Here is a 21,052-nt window from a genome sequence, read left to right on the forward strand (position 1 = left end):
GTTCCTCCGGGCCCGACCCTCGGAATCCTCCAGTCGACGATCCATCAGGGCGCTCGCCTGGCCAAGCCGGCGCACCTCCTTTTGGAGGGCCGCCACGTCCGTTGTGAGGCCCGAGGTGGTGTGGGCCAAAGAATCGACCCGGTCGTTCGTCTTGGATAAATCGGCCCTCACCAGGCCAACATCCACGAGGACCGAGTCTATCTTCTGCGCCAGTGTATCAAAGCGCTGGTCCACCGAGGCCTTCATCTCGGCGATAGCGCCCATGACGTCTCTGAGGGTCAGGTCCGCGGGCAGGGCAGGAGCATCAGTCGGGCCCTCAGGGGACCTACGCGGCCCCTCGGGAGATCCCTTCTGGAGGGTGTAGCGGTCCATGTTGTTGGACTGATGGGCTGCGCCACGGCGGGTCGATTTCACCTTCGCCCGGTCGCCATCTTGCTTTGTGGCCATGGCTCCAGTCCCCAAATCGTGCCAATCACCTCAGAAAAGGCCAACAAACCAGTCCACGGGCTCGGGGGGGGGGGGGGGGGGGCAATCACAGGTCCGCAGGACGGATCACAGCCGGCGGGCCGGCCGGGCACCCCAACGAGACCACACCACCGCACACCGCCCCGCAACCCAACCTCACCTAGGCAGCAAGGAGGGTGCAAAAGCGAAAGTGCGGGGTACGCGAGTCGCCCAGCCCTGCCCGCCGCTGTTGTTCACTTTGCCTCCGGATCGCCCCACAACTCCAATCCGGGGGGCCGGCGTGGAGAAGGCCGCAAACCTCAATCGGTGCTCCCGCCGGTGTCCGAGGTCCAATTTGGACGCGGAAAACGGGTATCACCTTCGCTCGGGCTCACCAACACAGTCCCCTCATCTAGGACAGGATATTATCAGGATTTATGCAGGAGGTCACGGAGGTCCTCGGGAGCCTCGCACCTACGCGGCCATCTTGGTTGCGCGCTAGGCTCCTCCTCCCTCGATACACATTTCTAACGATGTTATTGTTCTCTATATTTTTGTTGTCAAATTCTTTACTTTAAATACAAAGTGTATAAAGTTGATATTTGTGTTCTCAATATTTTTGGGCACTATTTTTGGTGCCGATATTTCATCTGATAACCAGATAAGTTGGTTTACAAAAACCAGGATTTGATAGGGTAAGGGAAGGGCAACACATTATAAAGACAATGCTGAACAGCACACTGTAGTGTTATGCTTTTTATGTATTGCACTGCTCTATGCACATTCATTTGTCCAGAATTTGTCCAGAATTGCAAGATTAAGCCCACATTCTAGGTGAGCAATGTAGCCACTGGACCGCATCTCTTCACCAGAAGAGCCAAGCTTCTAAAATGCTGCGTCTAGTTGTGCCTTAACTACCTTTATAGCTGCAGTCACAACAGGTTTCAGAAAGTCTAATGAAGCCCATTGTAGATGTTTTTATGCTGTGCTCCTTGCACTTTCATCCACTGCCTTCCAAAGCGGACAAACATTCCCCCACATCTAACACCGTTCTTTGACTGGCCACTAACTGCTACGGCTGCTTTGCAGGTGTCGGAAATATCCCTCCGCTTGACTCCTAATCAGGCCCTTGCATTGTACAGTCTAGGAACATTGGAATTTATATAAATAGAAAAGGCTGTATAATGAAAAAAGCAAATAATATGAGCCCTCTAAAGTGCAGGGCACAAGAGACGATGCCCTTACGTCGACATATGGGCTCAGACCCGCTCCACACGCCGCCCTCTAGACACTCCCTCTCTTTGGAGCCGAACATCGAGAGCTCTTTCCGACACTCATAGGACACTTTGTCTTCAATCCTGTATTGGCTCCCGTACTTGATGGATCCAATTGGTTGGCCAGGGTTGGGGCAGTCACCATCTGTGCAGATAAGACACGAGGATGTAAAATGTGTGTACAATACTTATATCAGATATATCACTCAATTCAAACCCACCCTATTCTTTTTTTTTAAACATGTTTATTAAATTTTTAGATTTAATTGCAATTGCACAGAGTGGCATATACAATGTTCTTTTGCAGTAAGTTAACAATATTAGACCATACACCGGAATTACTAAGTACATGTTTTAACAATGTTTCCACTATTTGTATGCTGCATCCATTCGATAGCTCATTTCCAGGTCTGTTTTTATTACCAATTTGATTGTTTTGCCCTTGATAGACAGAACATTAACTTCTGAGCATCTGACAGCAACATTCCCACAAGACATATTATGAGAGGACTGTGACATGCAATTCCCGCCTTGACTTACATGGTACAATATGATATCATCTAAGCAGGTCTTGTGTGCAATGTGATGTGTAGGTTTAGCTGTTTGACAAACGCTTTCCATCAACTTTGAGTCCTGGGGGGATGGGGGGTATAATAGCTATAATGGGTAGGTTACCAACGGCTAAAGCAATGCTCTTGTTGAACTACAGTGCCGCCACCCCACCAGTCGCCACAAAGCCACAGGCACATCAATGAATGGGCGTGGATAGAGAAGGGGGCTGGGCAGCTCAAACCACCCGTGCAGCAGAGGGCGCATTCGTGTTTGACTCTCCAGAGCGCATGACAGATTCCCCAGTGGTGGACGGGGCAGGAGATCCCGCACCACCTACTCACAATCCTTGAAACTCCTCTAGTATGGTTTCTCAGTTCGTTGAGATAGGTTCTTTGCACAGGCCACGAATATCTTCTACTCGGAGTGCTTTGCTCTCTGCCCCAGTCTATACCAGCAGCATTAACACCACGCTGACACCACCGGGGGACCTGGCTTCTTCCATTTTTTGTAATCAGTCGTTTGGCAGTTAGCACGCCTAGGTGAAGAAAGCGAGAAGTAACCTTACATTTCTTGCCTCTAGGGTAAAGGTGTAATAAGCACGTCTCCCAAGTGCGCTCCAGTCGACGACACGTTGACCTCCCTAGTGCGTCATGCACTTGGTGCCAGTAAGTGCACAAGGAAGGGCATGCCTGCAACATGTGTAATAGGTCAGCTTCTGGGTGCTGACATCTGGGACAAACTGAATCTGTTCTCCTTGATGTGTTTGGGGCTAAGCAACACCTGTGTCCACTCCTTGTCTGCAAAGGGATACCTTCTGTCTGCCTCCCACTTCTGTCTGACAGGTGACATAGATATTGCCGTGTGGATTTGGAATGACTCTGCAAACCATCTGGTGAGGTGTCTGCCCCTGCCCATAACATGTAAATATTGTATAGTAAAGTGCACAGGACGTTCTGCGTCCATGTCTCCCCAGGTGCCTCTGAGCGCCGCTTCAAAGGAGTGATACTGCAAAAACTGACGAGGTGGTAGGCTGTACTCATCTACCAAAGCCTCAAATCGTAGTAGCACCCCATCTTGGTAGAGATCTCCCAGCGTCTGTATACTGGCAGCCAACCAGGTTGCAAGTTCTGCAGCAGATATTGAGCCCCCTCTACAAGGTGTACCCTGCAGTGGTAAAGCCAGGGCATACGCGATTGTTGTGCATGTAATGTGTAGACTCCTGCAGAAGGCTTTGTATGCAACCTTAAGCAGCAGTTGCACCTTACGCATGGGTGGAATGTGCAAAATATATTGTCAAGCGACTGAGGTGGGCCTGCCGTGGCACTATCAAATAGGTGAAGCCCCGCCATTCACTTTGCCACCCATTGGAGTTACGGCGCCAAGTAATATTGCTCCATATTGGGAACCGCAAGGCTATCTTTATCATTCGTGAGGTAAAGATTTGCAAGAGCTCCTCGGCAGCGAGATTCATTCCACATAAACTCCCTCATCAACATCTCAAACCTCCAGAAATGAGCCAGTGCCACGTACCCGGGGAGGTTAGTAAAGTAATACAGCAACCTGGGGAGCACCACCATCTTCAGAAGTGCAATACGGCCCGCCACTGACAGTGGAAGCGTACGTCAAAAAGACATCTGTGACCGTATTACTGTGTTTGCTCTCCCTAGGTTGCCGTAGAGTAAGTTGTCCTGCTAGTGGCTCCACCGCCAGGGCAAATAGCAGTGGAGACAGGGTGCATACCTGTCGGGTGCCTCGGCCAATCGGTATGGTTTCGAAGATATGGCAGCCAGTCTTCACTCTGGCTGTTGGTTGTGTGTACAATAAATGATTCAGATGGAGGCTTCACCCTGTGATTCCAAACGTGCGAAGTATCCCAAAGTGTTGCAAAGAGGTAGTTCCACTCCAGCAAATCAAATGCCTTTTCCAGGTCTAAGACCAGGCAGCCAGAATGCGGTCATCGCTGGGGGGAGTAGGCGGCAATTCATAAGAAACACCGTAGAGTCAGTGACATGTTACGGGCTGGAACGAAGACATTCTGATCAGGTTCAACCAGCGCCGGTACCAATGGGGCCAGACGATCAGCAAGCATTTTACCAGTATTTTATGATCTGTGTTTAGTAGAGCTAACAGACGATATGAACCGGGTACTGTCTTTCCTTTTTGTTCCGACTCTGTTGCCACCTAGCTTGGTTGACGCTACACCCCATGCCCTATTTTTGTGTTTCATTGTTTTGCTGTCCTCTGCACAGAAAAGCAGTTTATTAAACAGCCCTGAAACCACATACACATAAATTACTTACATCCAGCGTCACAGATAGTGGTTTCTCCTGACCACTTTCCATTCGGTAAGCATGTCCGGTTCGCAGAGTTGAGGAGTTTGTAGCCCTCGAAACACTCAAACTGAAGAGTTTCTCCAACGCGATAGACGTTTTGCCTGGGGAAGTATGCGCCAGCCTCAAAATCCACAGGCGTCGGGCACCGGATTTCTACATTCACAAAAAAACATAGAAAGACTGATGAACATGAAAAAGAATTTAAAAAATCTTCATTTCATTTAACATTATCTGAAGCAGTAGTTTTCCACCATATGTAACACGCTTTAAATATCTTCCCCGCTGCAAGGCAAGATGACTGGCTCATGAGCCCTGCCCTGCAGTGGGGATTATAAACTGTTGATGATGATATGAACAAGTACATTCAAATTCTTTATTCAGTCAAATAAAAATAGACCATAAAAACACATGATATCTGATACAAATCTATAGTGTAATGTTATTAATAATTCAAATTCAGATTAATTTAAAAAACAATTAAAAGTGTGATTACATGAGTGCGCTTTAAGTCTCCGAATTCATCATATAACCAGATTAAAAAAATACAAACACATATGGACAAGTAGCTGAGAAGGGGAGTCAAAGGAGACTATTAGGTCTTGGGTTTAAAATCAGGGTATTCCTCGCTTGTTTGTTGGCCTCCAGGTGCTCACTTATCCTCATTATATGGCACCCAGTAAGGAGTAAATGGATTCTACTTTTCAGGACGCGTGTAGGGGGAAGGTGTCGATAGACTATTGTGACTTCAATGCAGTTCTCTGATATCAAAATATTGAAATATTAATATCTAATCTGCCTGCACGTACATCCACTCCACAATATAAACTATTAACATATTGTCAGGGTATGAAGTCTTGGAGTTAGAATAGTAACTCTGTACTTCCCAAGGTTTACGATATGCTGAAAGTTGATAGTGTGTGTTAGACCTGTCAGCCCTTTGGGTGGTCCCTCCTCATCATTATTTATTTTGTCCCACTTTTGCCTCAAACCCTGTTTGAATTTTTCCTTTTTGGGAACCACCAGACTTTTTCGTGTTGCTACAGATTCAGGGAGCCATTTTAGCTACCCCTGAAACTTCTGTCTGAGGGCCTGAAGCACAAAATGGTGGCCACCTGTGGCGTCACCAGCATCCACTGGAACCTACCAGCACCTTCCAGAACATTCCAGAAGATTCCAGAACTCTGTGACGGTTGGAGGCCGTTTAGAATGTTGGGAGGTTAAGAGAGTGTGTTGGCAGTTGGAGCTGGCAGTTGGCACCTGACTGGTGAAGAGAGAGGAGCACAACAGTGAAGGAGGAAGGAGTGAAGCAGCAGGGGTGGAAACTTGTGCCTGGAGTGGGGTCCATAAACTCACCCTTGATACTTGTCCCTACTGATGGATCCCAGCCTGTAGCCCTGTGTGGGAAGAAGACAGAAAAACTCATCCTAAGGACCTGGACAGCAGGAACAGGCCTTAGAAGCAGAAAGCAGCAAGATCCTGACCTGGAAACTGGTTTCCCTGGAGTCCGGCGTCAAGTAGCCTGAGACCTGGAGCCCGAGGTGGAGAAGCGGCGCTGACTGAAGTAGCAGACGTCGTACCCGGAGCCGCCTGAGGTCGTGAGAGGGCGCCGACGGAGGTCGTGAGGAATACCAGAGGTCGAGGAGGAAGTGAACCGAGGTCGAGTGAGCGGCGTCATCGGAGGAGTGAAGTCCGCCCTCCGGAGTCGTCGGAGACCGAGGTAGAGGAGCACCGGAGGTCGGGAGTGAGGATCGCACTCCGGAGTCGCCCGGAACCTGAGAGGAGGAGCACCGGAGGTCGGGGGTGAGGATCGCACCCCGGAGTCGCCGGAAGTCGACATCGAGGCCAGGCCGGCCGACGTCATCGGAGCCGAGAGCGCCATCGGACCGGAGCCGCCCGAAGTCGACACCGAGTAGAGTCTGCCCGACGCCGTCGAATCGGAGGTCGAGATCGAACCGAGGCCGCCGACATCGGACCGGAACCGCCTACCGGCGTCGTCAAAGAACTGACATTGTGCCGAGGCCGCCGAGACCGAACCGGAACCGCCTCACGGCGTCGACACGACTCCAGCGGCGTCGGAACATCAGAAAAAGGGCAGTAAGTGGAGTAGAGGGCGCCTAAGGCCCTGTGGAGACCTGAGAGACTGCTCTAAGGGGCTAGGGAGGTGCTGAAACCAACCTGACTGTGCCTGGGGTGAACTGGGACTAACCTAGAGAGGTTGTGTGGAGAGAGAAAGCCAGGGCACTGGTATTCCCCCCTTTGATCTACCTCAGTTTAGGCCTCAGCCTTGTCCCAGCCAGGGAGTAGCCCCCCCCTCAAGCCTTCCACAACCCTACAAGCTGTGCCTGGGCCAAATCAGCCCTTAGGAATTGAAAAGTCATCTGATTACATGAGTGTTGCTGTATACTTTTAATTATTTATTGGGGGTGCTGTATTTATTGAGTTTTTACCTATTTATTGCTTCACTATATTTATAGGTCCACAGGACTTGATGGTGTACAATATTTATTGGTACAGTATTTATTGCCTCAAAATATTTAATTGCCTGTATTACCTGCACTGATATTTATGTCCCTTGTATTTATGATCATCCCTATTTATTGAATCTTCAGATAATATTTATTTGACCTGCACTATTTGAAATTTGTATATTGTGATTGACTTATTTATTTTTCCAATCAGCAACTAAGAGAAAAAGATAAAGAAAGAATATTTTCATAATTTTTACGGTGTAGAGTCGTTTTTGGAACGGATGCACGCATGGTTATTGTATGGGTATATTGTATGCTTAGCACTGCGCCTGTTTCCTGACCACTCGAGCCAAGCTACCACAGTGTGTTCGGGAGGTCCACCACCACCCTGCGGAGTGGGAGTGGGCTGTTTCCAACATAAATTGGTGTTCAGTGGTGGGATCGAGCTGTGCCTACATATACTCAACAATAACTGTGGGTAGTCCATAGGCCTACACCGGGAGTTTTCTCAAAGCGGCCTTCCTAATTGTGGGTTTTTGTTTTTTCCAAATTTACTCTGGTGGTGGGAGGAGGTATTAATAAAGGTACCCCCCTGCATTGTTACTGCACAAAACCTGTCCTCTAACCTGAGTGGGCGAGATGGAGTTTGTACTAGAAAATCTAGAAACGTACACTGTGGCCCAACTCAGGGAGTTTTGCCAGCGGGAGGGGGTGTACTGTCCCCCAGGAGCAAAGAAGGGTGCACTCCAAACCAGCTTAAGGGCTTGGGGGGAGGCACGCCGAGAAAGCAAGGCTGAGGAGGAAGACAGGGATGGAGAGCCTGACCCCGAGGGGGCTGAGATGTACCAACCTGAGGTGGGGAACCTGTCAGCAGGGCCCAGGACACTTTCTAGGAAGGGCAGCACTGTCTCTAGTGGGGGCTTATCCAACGTGGAGTTAGCAGATCGGAGAGAGAAAAGACAGCTCACATGGGATTTAGCAAAGCTGGAGAAGGAGAAGGAGGAACAGAGGTTGGCCCATGAGACGGAGAAACAGAGGATGGCTCATGAGATAAGACTGAAAGAGATAGAGCTTCAGATCCTAAGAATTGGGGCACCAACTGTTCCTAATGGTGGCAGCCAAATCCAAGAGTCCACCAGGGAACCCAAACCTTACCTGCCAAAGGACATAGTAGCTAGCTATGGGGCGGGTGACGACATCGCCAAGTGGCTAGCAGCCTATGAGGTCTCGTTGAGGGCCCATGGGGTTCCAGTGAAGTACTGGGGAGGGGGATTGTATAAGTACATGCCTCCAGCTGGTAGGGATGCTTTATTGGCCCTCGAAGAGGATGAGCAGACCCACTACCCCACCATGAAACTGGCGCTCATCAGAAAGTTTGGACTAACACCTGAAAAGTACAGACAGAAGTTCAGGGGTAGTCACAAACTGGGCACACAGAATTGGGTGGACTTCCTGGACTATGCAAAGAAGGCACTGGAAGGTTGGATTCAGGGCAGTGAAGTAAGGAACTACGAGGAGTTGTTTGACCTAGTACTGAAGGAACACCTACTCGAGAAATGTTTCCCTGAACTGCGGCAACACCTGGTGGATAGCAAGCTGACCAGTCCCCGGAAGCTTGCTGAGGAGGCGGACATTTGGGCTAGTACCCGGGTGTCCACGAGGGGGACTGGAGGGGATACTCAAAAGGCCGGACAGGGCGCCCCCCAGAAGAAAGAGGGAGGGGAAAAGAAAAAGGAGTTCTCCAAAGGCCCCCAAAATAACTTCCAAGGGAAGGGAACAGGATTCACCTCTAAGGCTAACCCACCCAGAAACCCTAATCCTGGCCAGAGTCAGCAGCCAAGGGTTGTCCATTGCTACGAGTGCGGTGGCGTTGGACACTATAAAGGAGATCCGAAGTGTCAGAAACGATCACCCCCTCCCACTGGAGGAAAGCCCCCCGGAGTAGCTAGTGTAGTGCTCGGGGAGGAGATGCCCTTAACTAAGGGAAGGGAGTGGGCGGGTGTCACTTTAGTGTCCCTGGGAGAACGGGAGATGGTTCCTAAGATCCAGGTGCCCGCAAATACCGCAAAGTATGGGCAGTGGATCACCATCAACGGCCAAAGAGGGGAGGCTCTGAGAGACACAGGAGCCAGTATGACTATGGTGCGTAGCCAACTGGTGTCTCCAGAGCAGGTAATTCCCGATGTACTCCACCCAGCCGCGATGGCTGACGGCAGAACAGGTCACTATCCAGTGGTCGAGGTTCCCTTTGAATGGGGGGGGGTTGCAGGTTCACTTCGAGTTGCCGTAAGCCCTGCCGTGCCAGTCGATTGTCTGCTGGGCAATGACATGGAGCACAACGCTTGGAAGGAGGTGGAATACCGGACTCACACCGAGATGCTGGGTACACCTGACTGGGCCTGTGTTAGCACAAGGTCCGCGACTACCCGAAGAGGGAGTTCATTCCGGCTGGAGCCTGGAACAAAGGCCCAGCCAGCTGCCAGTCAAGGGAAGAACCGAGGACAGGAGGAGCCTGCCTCGGCGTCTCCACCCCGTAGGACGGATAGGCCACCGGAGGTGGTGGGCCAGGAGTCTGCGGAGGGGGACGTTACCAACCTGGAGGACCTACCCATCCCGGCCGAGTGGCACGTGGAGGGAGGCCCGTCCAGGGAGGAATTCTGCCAGGGCCAGAGGGAGTGCCCTACCCTTGAGGGGCTGAGGCGACAGGCCGAAGCCCAGGCAGCAGGGAACGTTGAAGGGAACTACAGTGTTTACTGGGAGGATGGCCTCCTCTACAGTGAACCCAAGGCACCCCTACCTGGATCGTCACGAGCCTTGGTAGTTCCTCAACATTATCGAGCCTTCCTTTTAGAGTTGGCTCACGAGATACCATTGGCAGGACACCTGGGGCAAGACAAGACCTTCGCCCGTCTTGTCCCACACTTTTATTGGCCTCAGATGAAAGTGTCGTCCGATACCTACTGCCGGACATGTGTGTCTTGCCAAGCCAGTGGGAAAACAGGGGTGAAGCTGAAAGCTCCCCTGGAACCACTTCCTGTCGTTAGCACCCCCTTTGAAAGGGTGGGCATCGACATTGTGGGTCCATTAGATCCACCAACTACAGCTGGTCACAGGTTCATCCTGGTTCTGGTGGATCATGCCACACGGTACCCAGAGGCAATACCTCTGAGGACCATAACAGCACCTGTTGTGGCTAGGGCCCTGATGGGAATCTTTACCCGAGTGGGTTTTCCCAAGGAAGTTGTGTCCGACAGGGGGACCAACTTCATGTCAGCATATATGCGGGCAATGTGGAAGGAGTGTGGAGTGACCTACCGGTTCACAACTCCTTACCACCCCCAGACCAATGGTCTGGTGGAGAGGTTTAACAAAACCTTAAAAGGCATGATCAGAAGTCTGCCTGAAAGCCTGCGGAGGAAATGGGACGTCCTCCTACCCTGTTTACTCTTTTCTTACAGGGAAGTGCCACAGAAGGGAGTGGGCTTCAGCCCCTTCGAGCTTCTGTATGGGCACCCTGTACGTGGACCTCTTAACCTGGTGAGAGACGGATGGGAAAGAACTCCCAGAAAGCTCCCCCAGGATGTGGTGAGCTACATGCTGGCATTCCGGAGCCAAATGGCTAAGTTGTGGAAGCAAGCTTCTGACAACTTGGAAGCCAGCCAAGCAGTGATGAAGGCGTGGTATGACCACAACGCTCACCCGGTGGAGTTGGAGCCTGGCCAGAAGGTGTGGGTGATCGAACCAGGAGAGCTTAGTGCCCTCCAGGATCGCTGGTCAGGACCCTTTGAGGTGTTGGAGAAGAAGGGTAAGGCTACCTACTTGGTGGACCTGAAGACCCCTCGTCAGCCCCTGCGGGTGCTGCATGCCAACCGCCTCAAACCACACCACGAGAGGCCCGAAGTCATCTTGATGATGGTGACTGACGGAGGAGAGGACGTGGAAAGCGAGCCTCTCCCTGATCTGTTTGCGTCTCAAGAAAAGGATGGGTCGGTGGAGGGAGTGATTCTCTCCCCATCTCTAACTCCTGAACAGCAGGAGGACTGTCGCCAGGTCCTGGGGCAGTACTCTTCGTTGTTCTCCCTTGTCCCGGGTAGGACTCACCTGTGCGTCCATGACGTGGACACAGGAGACAGCCCACCTGTGAAGTCCAAGATCTACCGGATGTCAGACAAGGTGAAGGCCAGCATTCATAGTGAAGTCACTAAGATGCTGGAGCTAGGAGTGATTGAACCTTCTAGCAGCCCCTGGTCCAGTCCGGTGGTACTAGTACCAAAAGCTGCACCACCGGGTGCCCAACCAGAACTGAGGTTCTGTGTGGACTACCGGGGACTGAACTCAGTGACAAAAACTGATGCTCATCCGATCCCTAGGGCGGATGAATTAATTGACCGGCTGGGAGCTGCCCAATATTTAAGTACCTTTGACCTTACCTCTGGGTACTGGCAGATCTCTTTGACTGATGGAGCAAGGGAAAGGTCAGCCTTCTCCACGCCCAATGGCCACTACCAGTTCTGTGTGATGCCCTTTGGGCTCAAGAACGCACCTGCCACGTTTCAGCGCCTGGTAAACCAGATCCTCACCGGGATGGAGAGTTTCTCTGCTGCTTATCTGGATGACATAGCCGTCTTCAGTAACAGCTGGGAGGATCACTTGCGTCACCTGCAAGCTGTTCTCCAGGCCCTGAGACAAGCTGGATTGACGATCAAGGCCAGCAAGTGCCAGATCGGGCAGGGGTCGGTAGTGTACCTTGGACACTTGGTGGGTAGGGGAACGGTGCAACCCCTCCAGGCGAAGATCGAGGCCATCATGGCCTGGGAACCCCCCAAGACACAGACTGAGGTCCGAGCATTTTTGGGCCTCACGGGATACTATCGCCGCTTCGTGAAGGGGTACGGTACCATCGTAGCCCCTCTCACGGAGCTCACGTCCAAGAAACAACCTCGACGGGTAGTCTGGACGGAGGCTTGTCAGCAAGCCTTTGAGAAATTGAAGAAAGCCATGTGCGAGGCCCCGGTCTTAAGGGCCCCAGACTTTTCCAAGAAGTTCATTGTCCAGACAGATGCATCAGAACATGGCATTGGGGCAGTGTTATCGCAACTCAACGAAGAGGGTCTGGATCAACCCGTGGTCTTCCTATCCCGGAGACTACTTCCCAGGGAACAGAAGTGGAGTGCAATAGAGCGTGAAGCCTTTGCAGTGGTATGGGCTCTGAAGAAGTTGCGGCCATACCTGTTTGGCTCGCACTTCCTGGTTCAGACCGACCACAGACCCCTTCGTTGGCTGATGCAGATGAAGGGGGAGAATCCCAAGTTGTTGAGGTGGTCTATTTCCCTACAGGGGATGGACTTTCAGGTGGAACATCGGCCTGGAGTGGACCACGCCAATGCAGACGGTCTCTCAAGGTATTTCCGCCTTAGTGATGAGAACTCCCAAGGGGTTGGGTAGCTCTCCCCTCTTTCAGCTGGGGGGGACGCGTGTTAGACCTGTCAGCCCTTTGGGTGGTCCCTCCTCATCATTATTTATTTTGTCCCACTTTTGCCTCAAACCCTGTTTGAATTTTTCCTTTTTGGGAACCACCAGACTTTTTCGTGTTGCTACAGATTCAGGGAGCCATTTTAGCTACCCCTGAAACTTCTGTCTGAGGGCCTGAAGCACAAAATGGTGGCCACCTGTGGCGTCACCAGCATCCACTGGAACCTACCAGCACCTTCCAGAACATTCCAGAAGATTCCAGAACTCTGTGACGGTTGGAGGCCGTTTAGAATGTTGGGAGGTTAAGAGAGTGTGTTGGCAGTTGGAGCTGGCAGTTGGCACCTGACTGGTGAAGAGAGAGGAGCACAACAGTGAAGGAGGAAGGAGTGAAGCAGCAGGGGTGGAAACTTGTGCCTGGAGTGGGGTCCATAAACCCACCCTTGATACTTGTCCCTACTGATGGATCCCAGCCTGTAGCCCTGTGTGGGAAGAAGACAGAAAAACTCATCCTAAGGACCTGGACAGCAGGAACAGGCCTTAGAAGCAGAAAGCAGCAAGATCCTGACCTGGAAACTGGTTTCCCTGGAGTCCGGCGTCGAGTAGCCTGAGACCTGGAGCCCGAGGTGGAGAAGCGGCGCTGACTGAAGTAGCAGACGTCGTACCCGGAGCCGCCTGAGGTCGTGAGAGGGCGCCGACGGAGGTCGTGAGGAATACCAGAGGTCGAGGAGGAAGTGAACCGAGGTCGAGTGAGCGGCGTCATCGGAGGAGTGAAGTCCGCCCTCCGGAGTCGTCGGAGACCGAGGTAGAGGAGCACCGGAGGTCGGGAGTGAGGATCGCACTCCGGAGTCGCCCGGAACCTGAGAGGAGGAGCACCGGAGGTCGGGGGTGAGGATCGCACCCCGGAGTCGCCGGAAGTCGACATCGAGGCCAGGCCGGCCGACGTCATCGGAGCCGAGAGCGCCATCGGACCGGAGCCGCCCGAAGTCGACACCGAGTAGAGTCTGCCCGACGCCGTCGAATCGGAGGTCGAGATCGAACCGAGGCCGCCGACATCGGACCGGAACCGCCTACCGGCGTCGTCAAAGAACTGACATTGTGCCGAGGCCGCCGAGACCGAACCGGAACCGCCTCACGGCGTCGACACGACTCCAGCGGCGTCGGAACATCAGAAAAAGGGCAGTAAGTGGAGTAGAGGGCGCCTAAGGCCCTGTGGAGACCTGAGAGACTGCTCTAAGGGGCTAGGGAGGTGCTGAAACCAACCTGACTGTGCCTGGGGTGAACTGGGACTAACCTAGAGAGGTTGTGTGGAGAGAGAAAGCCAGGGCACTGGTATTCCCCCCTTTGATCTACCTCAGTTTAGGCCTCAGCCTTGTCCCAGCCAGGGAGTAGCCCCCCCCTCAAGCCTTCCACAACCCTACAAGCTGTGCCTGGGCCAAATCAGCCCTTAGGAATTGAAAAGTCATCTGATTACATGAGTGTTGCTGTATACTTTTAATTATTTATTGGGGGTACTGTATTTATTGAGTTTTTACCTATTTATTGCTTCACTATATTTATAGGTCCACAGGACTTGATGGTGTACAATATTTATTGGTACAGTATTTATTGCCTCAAAATATTTAATTGCCTGTATTACCTGCACTGATATTTATGTCCCTTGTATTTATGATCATCCCTATTTATTGAATCTTCAGATAATATTTATTTGACCTGCACTATTTGAAATGTGTATATTGTGATTGACTTATTTATTTTTCCAATCAGCAACTAAGAGAAAAAGATAAAGAAAGAATATTTTCATAATTTTTACGGTGTAGAGTCGTTTTTGGAACGAATGCACGCATGGTTATTGTATGGGTATATTGTATGCTTAGCACTGCGCCTGTTTCCTGACCACTCGAGCCAAGCTACCACAGTGTGTTCGGGAGGTCCACCACCACCCTGCGGAGTGGGAGTGGGCTGTTTCCAACAGTGTGGATTCTGTATATGCGTAAATTCCATAGTGGATTCAATTGATGTATGGTCGCGTGGTCTAAGAAGGGAGAGGGGTTGTTGGCAGCCTGGGATGAGTATATTGTAGATAAGTATCACATTTTATTGTGTTTATCTTTGTGTGTAGTGGATCTTAGTCTGAGGTTCAACTTAGCTCAGAGTCTAAGGAGTGGAGTAGCAGGTGGACATGAGCCCAGAAGAGAACTTCAGCCCTCCAAAGATGTGATAGGTTTGGGCGACTGTTAAAGGGTCACATTGAAAGGAGGCATCTCTGTGCTAATGTAGACTTCTGGGTTGAGGCAGAGGATGCAGTGTAGGACTGAGAGCGCTCTTGAGAGATTTACTGAAAAGGCATGTGTTGATTACTGTTTGGCATGTTGGAAAGGATGGTATGTTAGTGAAAGGCTGTTGATGTTATTGTATTTTTAGTGCCGTTCTTTATTTTAGTTATCGCCTTAAAGTGTGGTGTGGGAGATGGTAGTCAAAGTCTTTGGAGGTGTAGGAAGTTTTATTGCAGGCATATTCAGAATTAGAGGAGAAAACAATGTGAGTTGTTGCCCTTGTAGGTGAGGGGCTGTTTCATATGTAGTTAAGTAGTGCAATTTCAGTAAACAGGATATGTTTAGTTTGGGTAATTGAAAAGTAGTATGCGTGAGAAGGAGAACCATGAGCAGAGGGTGTCAGATGAATGAAGATGTGCCTAACACAATACCTCTGACTCTAGGAAAGAGTAGTCAGAAGAGGGAAAGATGCGATGGTTTGAACCATGAAGGAAGGGTGGAAGTGGGGTATGTGACAAAGTCTGGGTTTACATCGTAACAGCAAGATTCAGGGCACCGCATGAAGGAAAGGGATGCAGTGTGGCCCAAACAGGTGAGTGGGATCCTATCCCGGGAGTATGGTGTTGGGTTATAGGACATGCACAAAACAGTGGGTCGTGAAAGGTGATTTCTTTACGAATCTTTTGTCAGACAAATCCTGATGCAAGAGTTTACCCAATAAGGATTTAGTGTTTGGGGTTGGATGGTGAATTTCCTTTCAACACCATCCACTGAGGGATCCAGGATACTTGGTGAGATGGGAACCCTTTCAAGTTAGCCGTCAGTCTCACAGCGATTGTTTGATCAGTGAACAGACATCACCCTGGGTGTAGGAATGAAAGGATGATTGTGGTGTGCACAGCACAGCCTCTACAAAGAGCTATGTGAGGTGACAGATCAAATTACAGAGCATGAACCGGTCTTCATGGGAAAACAACAAAACACAGGTGGACTTTACCTTTGCAGATCGCTCTCTCCACAGTCTTCCCATCAGGAGATCTCATAGTTGACCACTTGCCAGCACGGTTGCACGTTCGGCCAAGAACAGGGTGAGGGTACATCCCCTCTGGGCAGTTGTACTTCAGTCTCTTTGTCTCTTTACCATCTTGGGATACGAATATGGTATAGTTACCACCTTTAATCTCAATGCCGGTCAAGCTGCATGGTGTGGTAGGAAGCCCTTCTGCCCCTGGGGAAGTAAAGCCATGTTAGTGTAAGAATGCTGGAGAAATCAATGCACTGCTGCTAAAAACTCATTACATAGGGCTTCAAGCCGAAGAGGAGTCTAATAGCCTCATCCAAGGAAGACCCAGGCCCTCACCATCTGCCTTGAATTGCCACTTGTTGTCAGTGGATATCCTTGTCGGCAGTGAGATCCAAAGTGTAGGCATGTACACTTCCGGTACTTAGGTACATGTGAATTTAAGCCTATTTCCTAAACACACCTGTGAAGATTGTACATATAGGTCAGGGTTAGTAGAGGTTTTTTAAGTTATATTTTTCCTTTAAATGTATTACTTAATTAAATATTTATTTTCCTATTGACACATTACAATGTTACAGTGTTTGGCAACCTTCCCCACACTTTCACCAACCCTCTCAAGTCCTTGCAGGCTTCCGCGTGCTATCATGTGCAGCAGGAAAACCCTCAGCTCGCTGGCTGTCAGCCATCTTCATCTTTTGATTGTGGTGCAACGGGCTTGGAGTAGAATTGTATAAGGTTATCATCTTACTCTTTTTATTGACATCATTGCTTTGGTCACCTGTTACGGCCCCTGGGCCACCCACTGGATCGATGACCACCATAGTTTCAAGGCAAGTAGAGGCGGAGTTAAGAATTGTAAATCTACGCGCAGCATTGTACGCTTATGTTGTCGATATGCTGGTAGTCTATATATGTTGATTTTATTGACCTTAAACTTGTGTCATAGAAGGGATCCAATGAATCTACAAATCCCCAAGATTTGTTTTCATTATCGACATCTTCAAGATTTTCCAGATCAGACACCCTCCCGTCTGTCCGCCTGAGCTCTACAGTTTGTAAATGTCGCGCCAAGTGGGGACTCCAATGGCTGCTTTGCACATTTACTGCTTGCGTAACGTGAGAAGTGTTCACTGTTAAAATCTATTTATGCTACAGTCCAGCCTTACAGATGTTACCAAGAACTTGTGGAAGTTGAGTTCCCTACTTTTTTATTTGGGAAGAGGATTGGAGTTCATTATCAAATATGGTCCCTTCCAAGTAATTAAAAGGAAAGTGTGTCTGCTGGAAACATCACAGTTTATCAATGCAAAGTTGAAATACACTGCAGCATATTTGCAGGGGGTAATATAAACACAGGGCCTCAAATGCAGAAGTTATATTATTTTTTTAAAACAGAGGACAAAGAAGAGATCTATGTTGATTTTTTTGAAGAGCCTTACAGAAAAGTAATACAGGATTACGCTCATTAACAACATTATTTACGAATAAGGGGGGGGCCTCCGTTTCTCAGCCAGACCATATGTTCCAAAGCAGATCCTAAATAGCGCTGCATTCCTATTGACTTTGGCCAGTTCGGGTAGATAAACAGTTGCATCATATTTAGTTAGCTTGAGATTATCCAAATCGAAACTCACTTGCAGCACCTGGTCTTTTTCCCAATAGTTTTGGCATTATAATATTTCCTGGTAACACTAACTTGGTACGGATAAAAGGGATTTGCAAAGAATGAACCAGGAAATTGGGTTCAATTAAACTTTGGCAAACAGCCGCCTGTCTTCCTACTCAGCCCTACAAAGTAGGCTGTACAAACCCAGGGCATGCCCAACCATGCCTTTCTGGCCAGAGAGGGGCCATAAACATTGCAGTGCATTCAACCTGTGTATACATTCGCATTTGCATTTACATTTGTATAGAATTTGATCCGCAACAAAAACAAAGGTACATCTAGTATAAAAGAAGCACTGATGCGAAGACCTGAAGTAGTAACGTGACTGTGTTGTGGGAAGAGATACAGCACAGAGGTCCATCATTCATGGAGATACAGAGACCACTAAAGGAATGTGAAGATGACATGAACAGACTTCAAAAACTAAAGAGAAGGGGGGCATAGAAGGTTGAGGATAAAAGGGCAGCAGAACTCTGGCTGCACAGGAAGAAAGCAGGGGGGAGATGTGAATTAATACCCTCATGGTGCACCCTGATGGGGGGTCAGGAGGGATACTGATTGTTGATAAACTGAGATATGCTAAGGTAGGGAGCACAAAATACCCTTGAATGGGACGGGATGGAAGGAATGTGAGTGAAGGAAAGTTAAGTTTTAACAATAACGCTACAGTCAAAAAAAAGCCTTGGATTTGTAAATAGACGTAAAGTACAGGATTGAATGAGTTATTAACACCAGGTGGAAGCATGTCTAAGCTGGAGTCACTAAAGTAAGAGACTCTGTTGTGTCCTGAGGCTCTCCTACTTAAATCTCCTTGATACCCTGCCCCCAACAGGGTCAGCTACGGCTCCCAAAAGCCATTAATACGAAGCTTTTTGCAGCCGGTACCACACAGGTGTAGATCCTCATGTGTTCCAGCCCTGCCAAGTACCACGCACCAAGGGTTAGACTAACACATTTTAGTGCTGGTGTTCCCATCACCAACTAAAATCAATTTTATGCATTTAGAGAGCTGCTGGACACAGTCGGGATCATGAGAGGCTCTACTGCTGCAAAAATAATTATTAAAAATGATTAACAAAAGCTGGCCTCGCACACGCTTTCGGCGAAACCGGCACAATTTCAGTTCAGTATATGGGGTCCTATGGCTGGCTGTTATCCGGCACCAGTTTAATAGTTGTTTTCAATTCACCACATTCTTGTTATTAAGATTCTGAGATCTGCGCACATTTATTAATCAAATTAATGCATATTATTTAAAAGTAGTATTTTAAAATAGAGGCAGCCCACCTCTCATGAAAACAGTTGTGTGGATGGGATCCTGTGTTGGTTGACTTAAACCACATACATAAACAAACAGCAAGCGCCTGGATCGACATCGTGTGGATCCGGCGCTTATTGTTTTCTCAGCAGCGGTTGCAAATCATTGGTCTCAACAGTATTTCCTAGCGGTACATTTCACAGAAAATTCTTCCTTGTTAAATTAGTTTGCATTTATGACCGTATTAGCTTGCGGTTGAACCTGGATTCAGGAGTAAAGCAACCTATCTGACGCATAAGGTTATTTTAAAAACAGTTTTTCCTCTAGTATGTTGCCTTTTTAATACAGATAAAAGCAGAAAACTCGAAAAACAAAACTCAAACTTTGTGCAATGCTTATCTTTGACTTTAATGTTGCAAACACTTGGTATTTGGGCCTCACTGACATTATGTTAAGAGGCACCATTAGGCCTTTGTGGTTTTGTGAAATATTAATTCTAAGCGTGTTAAATAGACCGCCACTCACTGACGCTGAGTGCTAGCACTTCGGAATCCCCCCACTCCGAGTACCAGATCTTCCACTGCATGTAGAGTACCGGTGCACTGAGGTGCAACTGCCAGGCTCATGCTATGTATGTGAAACATTGGAGGACAGCTGCTAATCTATGGCTGACTGAATAGCCAATGAAGGAATGTGTGCCACTGACAGCAATAATTAGCAGGCCTCTTGTGTAACCAAAGTGATCCAAAACTCCTGGCTTGCACAGAAATTAATAGTAACTAGTATGTTTATAGTCACTCCCAGATAAAGCTCACCCTCATTGGCCAAACACGAACCCCTGATTGAGCCACGCAAGGACATTTATTGTTGCTCACTAATGACTTCTGCTTTGTCTGTCTGCTTCCGGTTGAAGGTGAACCACTTCCTGCTCCCTCACGGAGGCCGCCATTTTTCTTCTGTACTTGAGTTTACTAGGGTGTTCCTCCGTGGCAAGCACCCTCATCTGTGCCGATGAAAAACAGCCTCATTATACGTTGCGGTCATGTTGATTCAATATCCGAATGGTGTTCTTTGGTTGGTGTGTGTACCGTGTCGAGTTTGCGCCATATGTTAGCACATTAAATTATGCCAACATGTGCTGTTAGGCCATACAACCCTGTGCCATAAAGATATATAATCTCCCGAGTTCTTTAAGAGAACACGACTAATGTTTTCCGCTGCAGGGTTTCCATGTTTTTGCATCAAAATCCACTTTATAGCGGTGTTTTGAGATGTTTTCCCTTACACGTTTTTAATAAGATAAAAACAGCCCAAATGTTGTTTGTCCCGGACGAGAACTGTCTGAGGTCAAAGGCTTTGTTCCCCGCCACTGAGAAGAGCTTATGCTGACATCTGCCCTTGGGTGTTTGCTTGTCTTACTGTTATTACCGGTCAGTAAAATGCAGGGGGTGTGGAACACTTGGTTAATATTTATGGAAGCGGTTTGTTAGTCAAGGACAGTTCCTCTGTCCATTTAGTCTGGCCAAAGATCTCATGATGTGTAGAACAGCAGGGTTTTGAATGGGAAGATAAAGCGGGGGCGGGTCTCTAAAGGGGTATGGCCTATTTAAGGACATAGCTTAAACACAAACTAAAATTCAGTTGTTTCCCTAGTGTGTAACCCTCCCTGTATTCAGGTTGCTCTCTGAGGTTACTGTTGTTGCATCAAGATAAATAACACAACTACCAGACAGAACTTTTGGCTTGGTCATTGGTTGTCAGTTTCTTTAAGATAAATGAGTAACAATGATTTTTAGGTCTCGCCTGCGTTGCAGCGCATGCGCTGCTTGCCTTGGCTAGATCTATAGTCGTTGGTTTTGCGTTCTGCTTCTTTGGAAGCGGGTTTTGTGTCCGCCCTGTCTCCCTTAGGCCCCGCCCACCCGGACTGGAGGTTTAGCTCGTGGAAGCTCGCGCACAGCGTCTCTTCCAGACACGCGTGTTTATTTTTGCATCGTGCTTTCACTTAACGTGAAAGCACGATGCATATATAAACAAGCGGCAGCACTAAAATGAAAAGTGTCAAAACAGTCAGCAGAGTCGCGGACGCCCCCGCATTCAGTCAGGCACTGAGTAGGTCTCAGGCTGACAGGCACACCAATCGCTCATTCATGGTCTCTGGGAGCCCCTAGACTCTTCCTTTGCCCCCAGTGTTCCGTATTTGCATGCCCTCCCACTGCGTGCATGACAGCCACAATGTTTGCTTTCACATGCGTGCACTCAACACCCAAATGTACACAATGTTGGCACCT

At 49.1% G+C, this 21,052-nt stretch overlaps 1 protein-coding gene across 1 annotated transcript in view; it reads right to left on the reverse strand.

Moving 5' to 3' along the window:
• The window catches only part of LOC146869715 (complement factor B-like), a 315,575-nt gene that overhangs the window by 230,584 nt on the left and 63,939 nt on the right, over positions 1–21,052 (reverse strand). The window contains exons 2-4 of the mRNA XM_085613166.1: positions 15,814–16,044; positions 4,571–4,756; positions 1,690–1,863 (exon numbers count right to left, since the gene is read on the reverse strand). Coding sequence (XP_085469292.1) covers positions 1,690–1,863; positions 4,571–4,756; positions 15,814–16,044 — 591 coding nt within the window. The remainder of the gene's footprint in view (positions 1–1,689; positions 1,864–4,570; positions 4,757–15,813; positions 16,045–21,052) is intronic.

Source organism: Triturus cristatus, chromosome 1_1 (genome assembly GCF_964204655.1).
Source record: "Triturus cristatus chromosome 1_1, aTriCri1.1, whole genome shotgun sequence".
Taxonomy (NCBI): Eukaryota; Metazoa; Chordata; class Amphibia; order Caudata; family Salamandridae; genus Triturus; species Triturus cristatus.